The 21,650-nt window shown below is 35.1% G+C and overlaps 1 protein-coding gene across 11 annotated transcripts in view; it reads left to right on the top strand.

The window, feature by feature from the left end:
• The window catches only part of MKLN1 (muskelin 1), a 339,221-nt gene that overhangs the window by 205,465 nt on the left and 112,106 nt on the right, over positions 1-21,650 (top strand). For all 11 annotated transcript variants that reach the window (XM_067042147.1, XM_067042144.1, XM_067042148.1 and 8 more), the window contains 2 exons: positions 12,796-12,865; positions 20,354-20,496. In XM_067042147.1, coding sequence (XP_066898248.1) covers positions 20,462-20,496 — 35 coding nt within the window. In that variant the 5' untranslated portion in view covers positions 12,796-12,865; positions 20,354-20,461. The remainder of the gene's footprint in view (positions 1-12,795; positions 12,866-20,353; positions 20,497-21,650) is intronic.

Raw genomic sequence — 21,650 nt, 5'->3', positions numbered from 1 at the left:
TTCACTATGTTGTCTTTTTTCTTTGATATTTTCTTTATTAAACAAGTTTCTTTTGGCATTTAGGGTGGCTTGCATTTTTGTCTTTTTGGTTTCCTTCATTCCAGTATCTTTTAATGTAACACTTAAGTCTCCCTGAGGAACTTAGCTGGGAACCTCCTCTTCTTTCTTCCCTTTATCCCAGCATCTAATTGTAAATGATGGTCTTTGCTTCTAAGGGTTAGTGTTTGTGAAGCAGTTAACAAGTGTATTCTGACTTCTACTTATTCTCTACATTCTTCTCCCATTTTTCATAGATCTGTCCTTTCTACATTGCTGTAGAACATACTTACATATTGTTAGGTCATCCTTATCTTCATGGTTAGTTTTAGTTCTGTAGTTGATTTTACTTCGAAGCTTTTCAAGTCATTTTTTGAATATGTATAGTTTGTTCTTTAGTAGGTCTCAGGAAGGGCTCAGGGAACTTTTATGTGTTAACTATCTATGCCTGTAAACTTGAAGGGCAGTTTGACTGTATATAAAGTCCCAGGCTCACATCTTTTGTGCTTGAGGATCTTACAACTTTTTGTTTCATTGTTTTGTGTACAAAACAGCTGTTGTGAAGTTTCTTGAAACTATAATTTTCTTTTTCTTATAAGAGACTTGGTCTTTCTACCTGGATGCTTGAAGTCTTTAAAATCTAATAGTTTTTAGTAGGAATATTCTCAGTTGAATTTCCCTAATATACCATGTATCCTTTCAGTATGTAGATTCAGGTCTTATTTTAGGAATATTTGCTTGCAGCACAGTTTGAAGTACTGTCTGGTTCCAATTACATATTTATTGGATCACCTACTTACTGTTGCTTTCTTTTGTATCTGTTTCATTATTTTTACTCACTTTCTAATGTTTTTTCTTCATTGGGTTTTTTTGGGCAGGGTTGGGGGAGGAGGGAGTATATTCTGTGTGTGTGTGTGTGTGTGTGTGTGTGTGTGTGTGTGTGTGTGTGTTTTAGTTGAGGTACAGTTGACATACAACATTATATTAATTTCAGGTGTGCAACATGTTTGATATTTGTATATATTGTGTAATGGTTACCACAATAAGTCTAGTTAACAGTCTAGTCTAATTAGTTCTTTCTAATTTAGTCTGTTTTCTGAAAAAACCTATTTTCCCTCATTTGTGAGTCTTACTAGCTCTTCCTACTGTCTAGTCATATTATTTCTGAACTGTTGTAATTTTGATTTATTACTGCTTAATAAAACCAGCTATTGTCTTAATTTCTTTTAGTTCATGTTGAAATAATAGTTAATAATGTTCATTGGGCTTCCCTGGTGGCGCAGTGGTTGAGAGTCCACCTGCCGATGCAGGGGACACAGGTTCATGCCCCGGTCCGGAAGAATCCCACATGCCGCAGAGCGGCTGGGCCCGTGAGCCATGGCCGCTCAGCCTGTGCATCCGGAGCCTGTGCTCCGCAACGGGAGAGGCCACAACAGTGAGAGGCCTGAGTACCGCAAAAAAAAAAAAAGAATAATAATAATAATGTTCATCTTTTTTTGTGGCCACATTTTTCTCATGTGCTTTTATTATCTGTTAGAAAGTTATTTATTTCACATATATTATTTTTCCTGTAATTTCTTAGTGTGTGCTTTCATTTTAATTTTCTAGTGTTTAAGCAAGTACGGGTTTCCAGTAGTTTAATTAATTTATTTATTTGGCCACGCAGTGTGGTTTGCGGGATTTAGTTCCCCAACCAGGGATTGAACCTGCAGCCTCAGCAGTGAAAGCCAGGAGTCCTAACCACTGGACTGCCAGGGAATTCCCTTCCAGTAGTTTTAGAAGGAAGAACTGTAGGCAGAAGGGATGGACAAGTGTAGTTCTGAGCTTTGGGGCTCAAGATCTCTCTACTTTGTGAAATATTTTTTAAATTTGGACTTCTGAGATGTAGTAAAGCTTTTCGCCTTTATATCTATGCTTTGGAAGTATTTTGCTTTCTGGAGGGGAACCTTTAAATGTATTTTGCTGTGTGATATGTTTTGAGTTCTGTATCGCTTGGACCTTTGCCCACCTAGAATATGAATCTTACCTTTCCTGGGGGTTGTCATTCTTCATGCTTTGCTTAATTTATTTTCTGTTCCTGCAGTTTCTCTTCAGAATGGGTTTCTGTCCTTCTAAAAGTAAGAAAATATTTGCAGGATAGTTCTGAAATCCTCTTAGTGTCTAGACTCAGCATTTTATGAATGTTCTCAGGCCCCCTTGGAGATTTCATGCTTTCTTTGCATTTACCTTATCTTGGGACCTGTGAGGACATTATCTGACTTTATCCAGTTCTCAGATTAACATGGTCAGATTATTTCCTGTTGCTGTGATTTTGAGCATGTTGGTTTCTTTGTGAAGAACTGACTTCTAATTTCTTCTAATTAGCATTTTGGGTACCACTTCAAGTAAAAGAACTCCCCTTTCCTAGTGCAGCTCCCTGTTTATTTCTTTTATAGCATTTATCACAATCTGTAATTACCTTGTTTGCAGCTGTACCTGTTAACTTTCTGCTGCTTCTCATTTGAACGTTAGCATCGCAAGTGGGGATCTTTTCTATCTTAAATATCAGTGTATTCCCAGAGCCTAGCACAATGTTTGGCATATAGGAATCAGTAAATATTTGTTGAATAACTCCAGCTTATGGTAGGGCCCCCTCCACACATGCTCCTGTGTGAAAATTTGGAAGTATTTGGTGTGAAAATTGGGAAGTATTTGAAAGTGAGCATACAAGTGATTTTGGGAGAAGCTATACTTTGTGTAGTATACTCTTTAATACTGTACAGCTGTGGCTATTCAGAATTGATTTGAGTTGATTTTTATTTTGAATTTTGAATTGGCTTTTTATTGTATATGTTTTTGTGTCATAAATTTTATGCTAAGTACATTTATTATTTATTTTTTAAAAATCATAATCCCCTTGGCCACAGGTACCCATTCTTGTACTTTTGTGGTGTTACCCCAGCAGAGTGTTTACACGTAATGGAAGCTGTATTATAATCAATGGATTGTGTGTTGTTATTGACTGCTGTGTAGGAGGAGGATTTTACATGGTACGTTGAATGAAGGATGTGAAATCTTTTCATGGAATTGTAGAATGTTAACATGGCCTGATGAATGGTGTTTCCTAGAGTTGTGCAGTACACTGCCCTGATGAGAGCTGGAAGAAACTTGAGATCAAGGAATTCAACCTTTCCTTTTACACTACAGATAAAGGAATTAAAGTCTTGCAGGTTACATGATATGCTTAAGGTTATCCAACCAGTAATTAGTGGCCAAGCTCCAGGGTCTTATGATTCCTAGTCAAAGCTGATTTCTTCTAGAGGCATTTTATCCCATCATGTAACAGAAGGGCACAGGTTTTAGTAGGGTGTTTTAAAACTACCAAAAGGAAGATATTCACAGATTGAATCCTTCCACACTCTTTTGCATACTCTGCTTGACTGACTTCTTCACATCAAAATTAGAGGTAGCTTTTGAGTATCCAGAACTCTCGATTTAAAATTGACTGGATTTACTGTTAAGTATCTTGAGCATCCATTAGCAGAAAAAAACGTTAAGTGCTCCATTTTTTTGCTCAAGTACTGCTTTTTATGTTTATTTTAAGTATTCTTAAGAGCAGCAATTTAAAAGATATTGCCAAGCAGACTTAGGATTTGAGCATGTTTAATTTAAAAAAAAGATTTTTAATTTGCTGACTTGAATTGAACCCAAAATGTCCAATAAATTCTCTTCTCATGATGAATTTTAATAGTTTGTTCCTGACAGTTGGTAGTTCATGTAGATATACTACATTAAAAATTTTGCAAAATAGAGACATGTAACTTGGAAAAAGTTAACATTGTATTCCATATTTCAGTTGTCCATGTGTTTCACTATAAATTTTTATAGTCCTAATTGAAAAAATTAATAACTCACAGCCTTGCCTTTGTAGTCTGTCTACGTTCAAGAGATTTAATGTGGCTCATTTTTATTACCTTCAGTTTTCACACTGCATTGGTAGGAATAAAAATGTACCTTTTTTTTTTTTTTTCCCGGTATGCGGGCCTCTCACTGTTGTGGCCTCTCGCATTGCAGAGCACAGGCTCCAGACGCGCAGGCCCAGCGGCCATGGCTCACGGGCCTAGCCGCTCTGCAGCATGTGGGATCTTCCCAGACCAGGACACAAACCCATGTCCCCTGCATCGGCAGGCGGACTCTCAACCACTGCGCCAACCAGGGAAGCCCAAAAAATATACCTTTTTAAAATTAAATTAACACTGATGAAAAAGGAAACTGTTTTAGTCCTCAGCTCATCTCTCTCTCTTTTTTTTTTTAAAGAAACAGTATTTTATTTATTATTTTTATTTATTTATTATTTATTTATTTTGTGGTACGCGGGCCTCTCACTGCTGTGGCCTCTCCCGTTGCAGAGCACAGGCTCCGGATGCTCAGGCTCAGCGGCCATGGCTCACGGGCCCAGCCGCTCCGCGGCACGTGGGATCTTCCCGGACCGGGGCACGAACCCGCGTCCCCTGCATCGGCAGGCGGACTCTCAACCACTGCGCCACCAGGGAAGCCCTCATCTCTTTTATTAGTTCTTCTTGACCAGTTCTCCGTTAGTTATTATTTGCATTTTGCACTTTAAATATATTTTACAATGGCGTATATTGAGCTTAATCTTAGTAGATTAATCTTTGTTTTTTGGATCATATAGTTTCTATATGCAACTATATGAATTGTGTCTTCTATAACATTTTTTGTTTGCTTATCATGTATTTATTTTCCCAGACAATAGTTAAAATGTTAAAATTAGTCATGGGGTACCAAGAAGGATATTTTGATCACATTCTTTTGGTTGCCAGAAAGAGCCTCCTGGCAGCTAGAACTAAAAAGCCATTAATTTCTATTCTCTGTTATTCCTTGGAGTCTCTGCTGTTTTATGTCTCCTACAGTCTTATCTTACTACTGACCGGCTTATTCTTTCTCTTGTATCTCTTATACTTATTTTGTATATCTTTTCTCTGTTTCATTGGTTCTCTTCACTTATACATTTTTCTGTCTTATAATTTTATTTTCGTACTGGCCCATTCCATCTCCCATCATAGGTCATTAGCTAGCCTAAGTTAGTTGTCATTGAGGTAGTTGTAAGGGAGAGTCACAAGTAACAAAACATCAGTGTCTATGATTGCTCCTTCAGCAGAGGCTGTGGATGGGATATTTCCCCTGTTAGAGATCAGGGATAGTGAACTAGAGGTCAGGGATAGTGAACTAGTATCATGATTAACAATATGTAGTAAAAGAGGTTAATGTCTCTCCTGAGACATAGAAGAAGGAAAAGCTATACCAGTAATGATGGTGGGCTTTATAGGTCTTTGGGAAGTATGAGGAAGGATAATAAAGAACATGTATAGAATGCTACCATACTGGCTGTGTTTCTGTTGATGAAGGGCTAACGTTAAAAGTCACTGCCCTCAACTAGTTTCTCATTTGCTTTCCAGGAGAATGGAAATGGATTTCAGGAAGGAACATTTGGGAGGGAGAATTAAAAACAGTCTACAGCTGACTAAGCTTTGAGAGATCATCTGTCACTTAAAAATTTTAAGAGGCAGTAAGCCTTTATTAATTGCTTCTCCATCTCCTGTGTCTTTAAAAAGAAAGAAAAGTTGAGCCTGATTTGATCATCTGATGATAATGTAGTCAGTTTGCCATAAATATGGAAAGCTTATTGTCATCTCAACCATAATATTTTTACAATAATTTAATGTTTATATAAATAATATTTATTATAAAAATTTGAATACGACAAATATAAGAAGATAAGCTAAACCCCTTAATGATATTTATGCTTCATTTTTGGCTTATATGTGTGCTTGCTTTATATAATTTAATATAAATTAGAGCATATCACACATGGTTGTTAATATAATTGTATACAAATATATATATAAATAATAGTGTTTTTTTAAACAATGAAATCATACATGCTTCTTTGTATCTTATATTGCAAAAATCCCTCCAAGTTACCTGGCATAGATCTGAAGTATTCTTTATAATGGCAATATAGTGTTCCATGATATATATGTTTTATGATTTATTTAATCATTTCCTTGCTACTACAAAAAATGCTGCATTAGACAGACTTATTTATGCATCTCTATACATAGATCTTTATGTATTGATGGTCTTATTTTTATGGGATAGATTCTGAAAGTGCTAGGTGAAAGAATATGTACATTTAGAATTTTGATGTTGCAAATTGACTTTCCATCAAGGTTGGAGTAATGGACATGTCCACAGTTTCTCCCTGATTTCCTGTTAAGTAGGGATTTAATCTCATCAATTTGATGGGTGAAAAAAGATATCTTACTATGTTAATTTGTTTTCCCTGACACAAACAATATACAGAGATTTAGAAGAAAAATTTTTGTTGCTGTTTACTAGCCATTTTAATGACTCTTCGGTGACATGCATTCTGCTCATTTTTCATTTTGTTGTTCATCTTATTCTCAATGTGAAACAGTGTTTTGCGTATCTTAGGTATGAATACTTTATTAGTCATATGGGTTGCAAACACTTTTCCCTAAACTATTGCTTATTTCCTATCTTTATGGTGTTTTTTACAATACAAAATTCAAAAGTTTTTTGTAATCAAATAACTTTTTCATTTTAAAGCTGCTGTGTTTCTTGGCAAAAAGATCTCACTAATGCTTTTGGTTGTACATATTAGCCCTCAAATTTTTTTCTAATATGTTTATGTATGTATGTATGTTTAAACCTTTAATTGGAATTTTGTATATATATTAGGTAGGGGTTAACTTATTTTCTTCTAGTGAATATTCAGTTGTATAAGCGTCTCAAATATAAACTGTCATTTCCCATTGAAATAAAATATCACCTTCATCAAATATGAAATTCTCATCCAAAAAGGGCTCAATTTCTGGATTTTTGTTTCTTAGCTGTTGATCTGTTCCTATACCAATCCCTACTGTTTTTAATTATAGAGGATTTGAAGTGTTTTAAAAGCTGATAAAATGATCTCTTCTCACTATTCTTTTTCATAAATTTTCTTGGCTCTTTTTATACAATTTTCTATACAAACTTTTTTTGTATTGTGTACTATTTGGGTGAGGCTTCTGATACCTCAGAGAGAGTGGGCAGTCTGGCAGTCTTTGTCTTGTGGCTTTTGGTGTACCATTTCCTATATTGTTAGTTCTCTGTAGGTCACCAGGAGACACCTCTCAGCAACTAGATGTCCTCAGCTAAGAGGGCAAGTACATTCTCATCTTCAGGGCTAAAGCTCTCCTGAAGATCTTTGTGGTCCAGGGAGACAGCCTGTTGTCCCAGGAATGCTCGTTTAGTTGATGCCTTTTTCTTGGGGAAAGAGGCATCCATGGATCTCATGGTCCTCCTAGGGCTAAGCTTTTGTGGTAATTCTTAAAGTTCTGGTTCTGGCCTCTGTCACCTTCTGGGCTTAAGAGAGGTACTTAGCAGTTGACTTAGTGTTGGGCTGGAGATCATCAGGAATATCTTCAAACTTCCATCTTTCCAAGCCCCCTTAGGCTGCACCTTGTTTCTGGTATCATATTTCTCTTTTATCTTTTTTTTAAATTGTATAGTTGATATACAGTATATTAGTTTCAAGTATATATATTTCTCTTTTATCTTAGTATAAGCTTTAAATGACAAATAATAAATAAGGATTAATATACTCTATGCTTTGATGGAACCACTTTAATTTTTTTGTTTTTAGTATTGTTTATTTGTTCATATCTATCAAATATTTATTAGGCACTTTCTGTTTGGCAGCATTTAAGTTTTGAGTTAGGCATATGAGGGTTAATACCACCTAGTCCCTGTCTTCTTAGCAGCATTTTACATAGTTTTCACGTCTTTGTTCTCAAAATACTTTCTTCATTTGGCATCTACAGTTTCTAGGTTTTCATCTTCTTCACCTTTGGCCCTTCTCAGTCTCCTTTGCTTGATCTTTCTCTTCTGGACCCCCTAAATAATGGATCCCCAGAGCTTAATCAGTCTTTCAGCTTCTCTTCTAGCTCTCTTTTATCCCCTGAGTCATTTCACTCAGTGTCATAGCTCTAAATATTTTAACATTTGATATACTGATGTTTCTCTATATTTTTTTCAGCTCTGGCATTTTCCTTGAATTTCAGCCTCAGATAGTCCAACTGCTGGATCTCTAATGGGCTGTTTAATAGGCATTTCAAAATTCACAAGACTATAACATATTGTAACTGTTTGCCTCCTTGACTTTGCATTTAGTGATCCATCTGCTCATTTTTCAGATTATGACATGGCTAGCTTCCTCATCGTTAGGTCTGTTTCTCTTCTACTTTGCTTTATTTTTCTTCATAGTACTATTAATCCTTACCACTACTTTGACATTATATAGTTGTTTGTTTATTAATTTTCTAGATGCTGAGAGACTTTAATCTCCTGCTACTTTTTTTTTATCAGTTTCTTCTGATATTTACTGTGTTTTGCTTCATTTTTGTTTTTGTTTAATTCATTAAGACTCACGATCTTGGCTTGAACTATTATTTTATAGTTATTGTTTTCATCCAGTTCATACTTTTTTAAATTGTATTTTTTATCTCTACCTTTGACCCCTTTAATCCCAGTTAATACATTTTCTTTAACTTCCTCCTAGTTTTACAAAGATTGTGTCATCTTTTATCTGTCATGAGTCAACTGTTAGTGTATGTGTGCCTTCGTGTAATAGTAATGTTACTACTATTCACCCAGTCCAAAGGATATCTTACTATGTTATTTTAGACCATTTATATGTATGACTGTACTAGATGCTTGGTATTCATAGTCATTTTATTTAAAATTTTCTGTAATGTGTCCTGCTTTCATTTAATCTTTTATTTCCTTCTTTTTGCTATTTTTTGTTGTTGATATTCTGTCTCAGATAATTTATAAGATATGTAGTATGTTTTTATTCTAAACTTAAGTATGCTTGAGTCTCTTTTTTTCTTAATTTCAGAAACATTATTCTTCGGAGCTATGAAAAATGATGAAATTAACTCACTTACATGTCATTTGATCTCCCCTCCTCCAATTTATTATACTTTGTGATTTTTGTGGTCCCAATTTATCATAGTTATAATATATTAGGTTTTCTTTCATGCTTTATAACATTCATGTCAGAGTGATTTTTTTCCTAGTTTTTTAGCTTTAGCTTTTAACTGTACTGCAGTCTTTTCATAGAGTTTTCATCTTTGCTTTGTAATTCATTCTTAATAAAACACACCTTTTTTTCTGATAATGTGTCAGATGTGTTAATTTTAGAATATTTGAAAAGTACAAAAAGCACAAAGAAGGAAAAATGTCACTGAAATCTCACCATTGAGAACTACATTATCAATTTAGTATATCTTCTTTGTCTTTTCTCTTCATGCATGAATATTATTGCTTACAACACTTGATTTACAGTATATATACTGTAAACTACCTTTTCCCTTCACTCACTATGTAGTGGACATTTTCCAACAATATTAAAGTCAGGCTGTAGAATACATTATGATTACATGGTATTTTGTAACATAGATATTTCATAATTTGTTTTAACACATCCTCTGTTTTTAGACAGGTTGTTCACAGTTTGTTATTATAAATTGTATTGTGATGAATGTGGATGATTTAAATCCCCTGGATTATTTTTTAGGTTAAGTTCCAAGAAGTGGAATAATTCTGAGGCTGTATATTATGGTGATTAGGAGCGTTGGCTTTAGAGTCAGATTGCCTTGGGTTCAAATTATTATTTCTTAGGTGTGTATGCTTAGGCAAATTAATTTATCTCTCTCAGATTCTTAATCTGTGCTTTGACGGTAATAGTTTATGTATGGAAAGCACTTAGCCCAGTGTCTGAGATGTCATAAAAGCTCAGAAATGTTAGATGCCAACATCATCACTGTCATCGTGGCTGATGTCATCATCATTTTTATTTAAAAGGATATGTGTATTTGAAATTTTTAAAATATATATTATATTAAAATTCTCTCTTGAAAAGTTGTATCAATTTGCATTTCTACCAGCAAAATATGAGAGCGCCATTTTACCAGCTCTGGCCAACAGCTGCAATTATGATTAAAACACATGTTGTTTTGAGAGTGTAGGCCCAATTTTATAGGGTTAATATATATCTTTGTTATAATCTCTAATTTTTGGTTATTACTGATTTTTAATGTTTGGTTTTGCCTGTTTTCATATGGAGTATTTATGGTGGTTTTTTTTTTTTTTTGCGGTACGCGGGCCTCTCATTGTTGTGGCCTCTCCTGTTGCGGAGCACAGGGTCCGGACGCGCAGGCTCAGCGGCCATGGCTCACGGGCCCAGCCGCTCTGCGGCACGTGGGATCTTCCCGGACCGGGGCACGAACCCGTGTCCCCTGCATCGGCAGGCGGACGCTCAACCACTGGCCACCAGGGAAGCCCGAGTATTTATGATTAAATGCTCTTCATTCAAATTTTAATTAGCCTTTTGTGTTTTGTTTCCTATATTTTTCTAGTTGGTTTTTACCTTTTAGTATTGTTTGAGGTTATTTTATATATTAATGTTTTACCTTTGTGAGATGTGTATGTAAAGGAAATTCTTTTCCTTATAGTACTGCCTTTTAAAAAAAGTTATTTTTGACATTTATTAAGTACTTTCTCTATGACAGGTATAGATCTATATTTTAAGCTAGATAAATAAATGGGCCTTTGAGAAGGCCCATTATTTTAGAATGATTTTAGATTTACAGAAAAGTTGGAGAGATAGTACGAAGTTCCCATATGCCCCTCACCTAGTTTCTCCTATTGCTTACATCTTATATTACCATGGTACATTTGTCATGACCAAGATACCAACACTGATACGTTACTATTACCTAAATGCCACATTTTATTTGGATTTCATTAGTTTTTCCACTGTCTTCTTTCTGATCCAGGATCCCATCCAAGGTACCATTACTTTTAGTTGTCTTGTCTCTTTACTCTCCTCTGGTCTGTGACAGTTTTTCAGTCTTTCCTTGTTTTTCGGTATATTGAGAGTTTTAAGGAGTACTGGTCATGTATTTTGTTGAGTGTTCCTCAATTTGAATCTGTCTGATGTTTTTCTGATTTTTAGACTGGGGTTATTTATATCAGTATGGACTCAGGGATATTTATACTTTGGGTTCTAATCCAATACTACGTTATTTATTTTGTTGTTTATTTTAGCTTTGGCCATTCATTTTTTCATATTGGCTCCTCTGTGTCCCTTTGACATGCCCCCGCCTTCCTTTTGCTGTTGTTGTTTTGAGCACTACAACATGCTCTAGGCTAATCTTCTGGATTCCCTGCTCTAACGCTAGAATCAGCTACTTCCCCAAGAATCCCTGTTCCTTCTATTGGACTGTGGTATGTAGAAACCAAGATTCGGCATTGGTGTACTCACTGCTACTGGGGGTGTCACTGCTTCTAGTCTCTGTTAGTGAACAGAGCTAGGAATACTATTTGTGTCAGTGTGCATGGGTATATGTATGCATGTTCACATATAATTACTTCTGAATCTGTATCTATATAACCTAAATATGAGTTCACACTGATGTCTCTGACTCTATTTCAGTACTATCAGGATCATTCCAACATCCCTGCCCTTGCTTTTCTGTAGCTTCCCACTCCGAAGTGAGAAGCTTGACTCCCATCATCTACCATTCATTATTTGTTTGACCCCAGTATACATATAAAGTGTTTCAGAATTAAGCCATATCCCTCTGAGAAATAACTTTATCAAATAAAGTACAGTTTTAAAAAATTAATTAATTTAATTTTGGCTGCGTTGGGTCTTTGTTGCTGTGTGCGGGCTTTTCTGTAGTAGTGGTGAGCGAGGGCTACTCTTCGTTGCGGTGTGCGGGCTTCTCACTGTGGTGGCTTCTCTTGTTGTGGAGCACGGGCTCTAGGCGTGCGGGCTTCAGTAGTTGCAGCACGTGGGCTCAATAGTTGTGGCACGTGGGCTCTAGAGCGTGGGCTCCATAGTTGTGGGGCACAGGCTTAGCTGCTCCACGGCATGTGGGATCTTCCTGGACCAGGACTCGAACCCATGTCCCGTGCATTGGCAGGCGGATTCTTAACCACTGTGCCACAAGGGAAGTCCTTAAAATACAGTTTTTGTGTATGGTTCTATTTGTCTTTGGTTCTATTTGTCTTTAGCTTTACAGTTTCCAGTGAGAGCACTGTCTTCCAAAGTTACTTATATCAGTTCCTTTTTTCACAGTTCTGTTTTTGGTGCTGGGCTTAAAAGACCTTCTTGATCCAAAGATTGATTTTATTTTTATATATATATAGAGAGAGAAAGAGAGAGAGAGAGAGAGGGAGGGAGGGAGGGAGGAAGGGAGAGGGAGGGAGGGAGGGAGGGAGGGAAGGAGGGGGAGAGGGAGAGAGAGAGAGAGGGAGAGAGAGAGAGGAATTTTATTAATTATTAGATATTTTATTACTTTATTTACCTTAAATTCCTAAATACAGCTATAGTTCATTTTGTCACTTGATGTGAAGTAGAGTTATATACACACACACACATGCATATATATATATAGTACTTTTTTCAATTGTTTAAAATGCTACCTTTATCATATTTAAAAATTTTTTAATTACTAGACATTGTCTGTGTTTCTTATTCTGTTTAATTTTCTCTTCTTATTCAAGTTCCAGGCATTATATAACCTTGTGATAATATTAGCATCTGGTAGATTATTCCTCTTTTTGCATATTCCTGTTCACTTATTCTTTTAATTAATTGCTATAATTTTCGTTTTTTTATTTCAGGAACATTTTAGTGGATAAGCCGAATGACCAGTCTTCAAGGTGGTCTTCAGAGAGCAACTACCCTCCCCAGGTAAGATTATGTGTAGCTCTTGATACCATTCAGAAGTCAGATTTTAAATAGGTAGGCACTAAACTGATATCAGTTATCTAGATTCCATTAATAGTTTATTCAGTCTTTGAAATTGTGAGGTAATTTTTAAAAAAAATTTATTTATCTGGCTGCATGAGATCTTAGTTGCGGCATGCGGGCTCTTGGGCTTGTTTAGTTGCAGCATGCAGAATATAGTTCCCTGACCAAGGATCAAACCCGGGCCCCCTGTATTGGGAGCACAGAGTCTTAACCACTGGACCACCAGGGAAGTCCCAGAGGTAAATTTTTATTTCCTCTTTTTTTGTTTGTTTATATTTTGGAAGAATATTTATTTCATAGACAAATACAGTGTGGAATTTGATGAAGCATAGACTTTATACTTCTCTCTACCAGAAGTAGAGAGTAGTAAATCTAATTTATGTTTTTTCTGGATTACTAATGATGCAAAACTAAGTTTCTTGTTACATTTTGAGGAAAATGTTAACTAAAAAGAACTGGTTAAGGTGCTGTTAGTGTTCTGAGTAGTAACTGATCAGAGTACTGATCTGAGCAGAGGTGTGACTTCTACTGCACTTAAACTCAAGTCATTCTGTAAATATTTAAGGAGATGTTAGTAAATTCAACTTTGACTCAGTGATTCAGTAACTGCCTTTTAGGGAAAATAAGCTTAATATAGTTTGTTATTTTACTAAACTAGTATATTTAGATGACATCAGGACCATGAGCTAAATTGTTTCCTTGACAAGTGGTGTCCAATGTCATCTGAATTAAAAAATAATCATTTTTCAGTTATATTACACTTTCAGCATTAGCACTTATATCCATATCCTTGAGGAAATTAATGCTCTGATGGGTAAAGAAGATGGATAAATAAAACTTACTTTATTTTTTTTTATTCTAGTATAATTCTTGGAAACCTAGTCTCTGTACTTATTTTTCCTTTTTAATTGTTTTTTTTTTACTGTTTACAAACCTTTTTGGATCACCTGGTGTTTAAGTGTTTAATTGCAAAATATATATCCAAAGAATACACACACATACACACACACTTATATATAAAATATAAAGAATAATAAAGCAAATACCTGTTTACTTGTCAACCATCTTTAGAAATGGAAAACTGTTATAACCTTTAAAGCTTCCTGTGAGCCCCATCTTATATCTGTCCTCTAATCCCACCCCAGTAATTATTATTTCATATTTGTTAAGCATATTCTCACAGTATTATGTATGTATATGTTTATAAATTCCTGTGATTTAAGTTTTGTCTGGCTTTGGCTTTATATAAATATAACATATATTGAGTCATTCATTATACATCTTCTGTGGCTAGCTTTTTGTTTGTTTGCTTAACATTATGATATTAATGTTGCTGAGTATAATTATAGTTTGTTAATTTTCACTACTGTTTAGTATTCCAGTATATAAGTATGCTAAAATATATCTATCCATTTTTCAGTTGGTAGGCTTTTGAGTTTTTTATAGTTTTTGCTCTTAGGAACAAGATGCTATGAATATTCTTCTGTGTTTTTTCCTCATACACACATACAAGAGTTTCTTTAGGGTATATACCTTGGTGTACAATTGCTGGATCACAAAGGATATGTGTGTTCAACTTTTATCTGGTAATACAAAACTGTTTTTACAAAATGGATGTATAATTTATAGTCTGACTGGCAGTGTATGAAAGTTGTTGTGCATTGTGTTCTTCCCATCACTTCTATGGATGATTTTTAGATTTTTACCAGTCTGGTGGATCTTTCACTGTAACTCAGAGTTAAGTTCCTGCTAGCATCTTGTTACTGATTTTCATCAACCAGTCAATACATAATGTTGCTTTATATGCATTTCTGTTTAAAGACACCTTATTTTGTGTGTATTGTTTATTCATTAGCATTGGACTCACAGCCATTAGCACTATAACTCTTGCCTGAATGAAGCTTATCTAATACACATATTTTCTCTGTAAGGCACATTGCAGCCTTCTTGCATTTAGAAACACTAGACAGCACTTCAGCACTATACTTGGGGATCATTTTAGACAGTGAAACACCAACAGAAAACACAAAAATATTTAAAAATGTGCCTAAATAGACCATGAAAAGGAAACATGTTTGTAGTATGAGAGCTAAAACAAGAAGGTATAGGGTCCATTGTTTGACCTTAGTTGGGAGAGTGTGCTTCCGGCAACTTAAATTTTTTACTGCTCTGTGCATGTCCAGGAATGACTGAGAGTATTGATTTGATGTTACAAATAAATTTTAGTGAGTAGATAAATTTGCAAGTGCAAAACCCATGAATAGTGAGGAGCAACTATACTGTAACTAACAGTTCATTTACCATATCTTGAACAGGTCTGAGAATTACAAAGGAAAAGAGGACTCTGAAAAATCAAAAGCATTGTGATGAGATTTTAGGTTCTAAGGGCCTTTTCTTAAGAATCCAATTTGGATATAATGTTATTCTGTTTGGTTGATTGTTTCTTTCGGTTTCAGCAACTGGAAGCAGCTTTGTGCATGGGGGCACGTAGCTGTGAAAGATAGGCACATTAACAGCAAGTTGACAACTGACAAAGTGTCATAAGGGGGAAGACAGAAAAATCTAAGTAACAAATAGAAAACCAAAAGTATAACATTTAGGGGGTCTTTAGTGCAAGAATACTCTGTATTTCAATAACCTCTAGGATAGTATTTCTAGTAAACTTTCTGCAGTGATGAAAATACTCTATAATCTGCACTGTATAATACAGCAGCTGCTAACCACAGGTGGCTACTGAGTACTTGAAATGAGGCTAATGCATCTAAGGAATGCAATTTTAAATTTTATTTAATTTTAATTATTTTAGATTAAGTAGCCCCAGGTGGCTAGTGGCTATGTATTAGACTGCACAGATCTAAGGCATCGCTATTGTTAGGATATACTGTTTGATGCTCACACTGCTTGATTCTGTCAGTAAAAAATTTAAATTATGTTTAGTATATGCAGCTTAAGCAGATAAGGAGGTTAATGGTGCAGTTATATAGACGTGGGTGGAAAACAAAATCAAAGCCTCTCAGCTACTCCTTTTTTTCCCATAATGAGGAAGGACTATACGTGTGTACATGAATGCTAGGATGTATGGCATGTTTTGAGAGTGAATGAACCCTAAACACTTCTCTCTAAAGCTTGTGTTGGGTTATGAGTGGGGTAGGTAAAAATACAAATATTTTTCTTGTAATATATGTTGATTATTTTGTTTTGGATGGCTACTAAATTGTCAGGGCATAAGTATTATACTTATTAAGTTGTTTGGACCTAACTACTTAAGAAATAGAACTGTTGATATTTCTTTTGACCTTGGGTGCTGTATTAGTCATCAACTGTTGTGTAACAAATGACCGCAGAAATTAGCAGTTAAAAACAAACATTTTATTATTTCACCCTGTTAGTGAGGGTCAGATTTTGACGCAGGAGAAAAACAGAGAACCCATCTACTAGGGAATGCTTGAATACATTTTTCATGTAATATTGTCAGCCATTTAAATAAAATGAACTGGCTTCATACCAGTTGACTTGGAGGAATTTCCACTATAAAATGAGAAAAGCATGATGCAGAGCAACATCTATAATAAGATCCTACTGTTGTTACCTGAATAACAACTCTCCATCCCTCACCACTATATGTGTATGTACATGTATATATTTTTATTTGATACAGTGAGCCCAGATAAATATATGATAGGATATACATCTGATTGTTGGCATTGGTTATCTAAGAGAGGAGGAGATGAGATTGGAAAAAGAGATAAAACAATTATTTTTAAAAGGTATTCCCGTCAAAAACAACATATTTGATATTCGACTTACGTAAAGTATGTGTCTGTGTGAGTGTGTGCATAGAGTTCAACTGAATCATCATCAAAATGGTGGTGGTTGTGTCAGGATAATGGAATTTAGGTAATTTTATTTCTTTTCAGTTTTATTCTTATACTTTTATCTCTTGATTCTCATTTTCAATTTATATTTATAATTTATATAAACAGAAAAAAATGAAAGCCATTTTCATTGTGGTAGGGAGCAAATATTTTTAGACCTAATGAGAAAACATTGCTGTTGATTCTGGATTCTCTCTCTGTACTATGAGGTAGTAAATGTAGCATGAATGAAAACCCTATAAATACTTTAAGATAGTAATTTCACCCTTCTCCCACATCAGATATGTTTTATAGAAGTTAGTGATACTGCCATGGAAAATATGTCTTTCAAGGTGACTGGGGAATACTTTAGGGTTGGTTGAAATGTACAGGCAGTTACGTATGTCTTGATAATTGCTTTAAGAAAGATTAGATCATAATTCTTCTACTACAATTATAAGTTCCTTCTAAGGTAGTTTTTTTGTTTTTGTTTTTGTTTTTTGTGGTACACGGGCCTCTCACTGCTGTGGCCTCTCCCGCTGCGGAGCACAGGCTCTGGACGCGCAGGCTCAGCGGCCATGGCTGACGGGCCCAGCCGCTCCGCGGCATGTGGGATCTTCCCGGACCGGGGCGTGAACCCGTGTCCCCTGCATCGGCAGGCGGACTCTCAACCACTGCGCCACCAGGGACGCCCCTTATGTAATTTTTAATAACAAAATCCTCTTTCGTTATAAATAAAATTTTATATAGACAAATGCTTTCTGTTGTATTCAGAGGTGTTGTATGTGGGATGATGGATGGTATACAACAGATTGTATAAAGATCCATTTTTACTAGTTACAACATTGTATCTAACTAACCAGTTATCAGAGAAAACTGACTTGTAAACTGCGACTTTAAAGAATGACCAAAGAGAGAAAGAAGGAGGAAGGGATGGGAGGAAGTGGGAGTTCATGAGAAAGACAGAGATGTAAATAGTCCCTTGCCTAGCTGTGTAGTCTGTTCTCTAATATACAGCTGTATTCTTAAGAAACTCAGTTAACCAAAAATCATATTACCACACCTATTAATTTGATACAGATAAAAAGGATTAAAAATTTAAGAATAGCAATCTCAATTTTCCTATGGCAATTTCTATAATAAAGAAATCTTAATAGCTGCTTAGAATGTAAACCTCATATAAACGTAAACAGTTGTTATTGTGTAGTCATTAAATAAAGTTTCGACTGTGAGGTTAGTAGGAATCAGTAGGAATGCTTTTAGCACCAAATAATCGAAGGTCCTGTAACAGTGGGTTAAACAAATAGTTTCTTTCCCGCCATCACCCCATCTCTGTCCCTGCCACACACAAGGAAACTAATTAGGCAGTTACTGGTGAAAGTTGAGTGGCTGGGGGATGGCTGTCTGTGAGACTCTCTTAATCTTTTTCTTCATTGTTGCACAGTGGATGTTACAGCTGTAACTGTTCAGATAGTAAAGAGGTAGCATTTGTTTCAAAAAGCAAAACTTATCCCACAACAAACTTCTGCTTATATCTCATTGACCAGAATTTTGCCATGTATCTATTTTTGGCCGGAAGGTGGCTAGGAAGAACTGGATTGAGAATGGAGGTTGGGTCAGCCAACCAACAGTATCAGACAAAATCAGATTGACTGATTAAAAAAATTTTTTTTAATTGAACTATAGTTGATTTACAGTGTTGTGTTAGTTTCAGATGTAGAGCACAGTGATTCAGTTTTATATATATATTCTTTTTCAGATTATTTTCCCTTAATAGATTATTACAAAATATTGAATATAGTTCCCTGTGCTATACAGTAGGTCCTTGTTGTTTATATATTTTATATATAGTAGTGTGTATATGTTAATCCCAAACTCCTAATTTATCCCTCCGCATCCTTTCCCCTTTGGTAACCATAAGTTTGTTTTCTATGTCTGTGGGTTTATTTCGGTTTTGTAAATAAGTTCATTTGTATCATTTTTTTTTTTTTTTAAGATTCCACATATAAGGGATAACATAGGTTATTTGTCTGGCTTACTTCACTTTATGATAATCTCTAGGTCTGTCCATGTTGCTGCAAATGGCATTATTTCATTCTTTATTATGGATGTGTATTATTTCATTACATATACACACACACACACGCACACACACACGCACACCCCACGTCTTCTTTATCCAGTCATCTGTCAATGGACATTTAGGTTGCTTCCATGTCTTGTCTATTGTAAATAGTGCTGCTGTGAACACTGAGGTGTTCGGGCCTCTCACTGTTGTGGCCTGTCCCGTTGCGGAGCACAGGCTCCGGACGCACAGGCTCGGCGGCCATGGCTCACAGGCCCAGCCGCTCCATGGCATGTGGGATCTTCCCGGACCAGGGCACAAACCCGTGTCTCCTGCATCGGCAGGAGGACTCTCAGCCACTGCGCCACCAGGGAAGCCCCTTTGCCCATTTTTAAATTAGGTTGTCTTTTTCTTATTGTACAAATTCCTTATATATTCTAGGTACTAAACCCTCATCAGATAACATTTCTGCAAGTATTTTCTCCCACTCTGTAGGTTGTCTTTTCACTTTCTTGATAGTGTCCTTTGATGCACAAAACTTTAATTTTGATGAAGTCCAGTTTATTTTATATTTTGTTGCTTGTACTTTGGAGTCATATCTAAGAATCCATTGCCAAATCCAGAGTCATGAAGATATACCCCTATTTTCATCTTAAGAGTTTTATATTACCTCTTACTTTTATATCTTACATTTGATTGTATTGTTTCGATTTTGGATCACTTTTGATACATTTTGAGTTAATTTTTGTGTATGGTACAAAGTGGGACCACCAACTTCATTCTATTCTCCTTTATCATGAGTATTACCCATTATTATGAAGCATGAAGCTACTCCAACATGTAACATGAGTGGTTTTCTAAATAGCTTTTTCCCCATGTATTTGACAAGTAGTAGTTTCTTTCTTAATTTTTATAATTGAAGACAGTCTGCATAATGTAAAATGTGTTCCCTAATGAACTGACGCCATTTTATCCTGTGTATAATAGCAAAACTTGAGCTATATTAGATATATCTATGGTAGGTCTGAGTTTTTTAATTTATAAAATTGGCAGGGGTGAATAGTAAATCTGTTTTTTTCTAGGTTTAAAATTTTACCACTGATTTTGAACATGAATTTATTATTGAAGTGTAGTCAGTGAGAATATGGAATTGTTACTTTTGCATTCTAATTTTGTTTTATTTCATTATCCATAGTCTGTTATATCTTACTGAATGTCATTCCTTGATTAGAAGTTATCTCACTAGTCCTTTTTTCCCCTCCTTTATCTACATTATTGAGAATGATATAGTTTCCTGGGAGAAAGTGGTGATGTTATGGTAGCCTGACTGTTGCATAATATCCTTTAGCATAAAAAATAAAAATAAAAATAAAAAAATCTGCCAGTGTAGGATGGACAGGATGAACATTACACGTTCTTGAGTTAACTGGCCAAAATTTTAACTATTCATGTTGTCTAACAATTTGTTTTAAATGGAGGAGGATATAATTTGGTTGTTCCTTTTTGCAGTACTTGATTCTGAAGCTTGAAAGGCCTGCTATAGTCCAGAATATCACATTTGGAAAATATGAGAAAACTCATGTCTGCAATTTGAAGAAATTTAAAGTCTTTGGTGGAATGAATGAAGAAAACATGACAGAGCTATTGTCCAGGTGGGTTATGATTATGGGGAGGAAAGAGTTTCTAAACAATCTGCAGTCTTAGTTTAGTCTCTTTGTAGCTAAATCTGCATGGTTTGTTTTTTCTTGCAAAGGAGAACAGAGTATTTCTACTATTTTATTTCTAGTACTTTATTTTAATATTGTGCTTTAGTTAGCTTTTTCCCACCAGATACTAATTAATATTGTTACCAAAGCAGAAAGAATAAAATTTGGGCGTATTTTTATACTTCTTATTTTTCAATCTTAATTTTGAATTGTTAATGATTTCACATATACTTTTCAGCTATAATGAAAATCTTTGCTATAATCCTTGATGTAAAAATATAGAATCTGTCCAGAACATTAAGATTGAGTGCCCTAATCTGGAAGTAATGTTCTGGGAGTTTAGTATAAATTGGAAACTAAACAGTAAAATTATGTGACTGCACCTACTGCAGTGCCTACCTCTTGGAAGGAGCTCAGTAAATTTGAGTTTTGACAACGTAGATTACCAGGAATGAATGTTAATTTGCCCTCTAGATGATGAAAAATGGGATAGAAAATGGAGTGGACAAATAAAGCCATGCAGTTTTAGAATATATTTGTGACATGGTGTGTCCCTTTAGCACAATATTTTATATAAGTATGTATTATGTCTAGACTGCATTTGATTTAAGTCATGAAAGTATATCAGAATATAAGGCAACCTGATGGTAAGTGATTTTCCCATAAATACTTGAGTCAGCCCAAGTTGTTTAAGTAGAGAAGTGATGTGGGTTTATTTTTATGTAGGATAAAGTGGATGCTATTAAACCAACAGAGTAAATAAGGTTGTCTTTGAAAATTTATTGAGCTATAAAAGGAACATTGGCATCTCAGTCAGAATTTAATAACTTAATTCTTGGACAGATTCTAATATTTGTCTCTGTTTAAGTTGTAAGATATGAGTATGAATTGTTTTTAAATTTTCTTCTTACTACTTGAATATTTTATATTGTATTCAGTTACATATTAGGGACACTAGGTCTTGTCACACATTTTTCATGTATTGTAGTCACATTCTTTAATTAACACTGAACATTTTTTCATTAGCCCTCATTTAATTAAGAGAATACAGTATAGCGCAGTTGATGTGAATGTACAAGTTTTGTCCTATATTCTCATGT

Source organism: Kogia breviceps, chromosome 9, assembly GCF_026419965.1.
Source record: "Kogia breviceps isolate mKogBre1 chromosome 9, mKogBre1 haplotype 1, whole genome shotgun sequence".
NCBI lineage: Eukaryota > Metazoa > Chordata > Mammalia > Artiodactyla > Physeteridae > Kogia > Kogia breviceps.
Note: the sequence above shows the minus strand (reverse complement) of the source record. Positions and strands in the feature narration are given on the sequence as shown.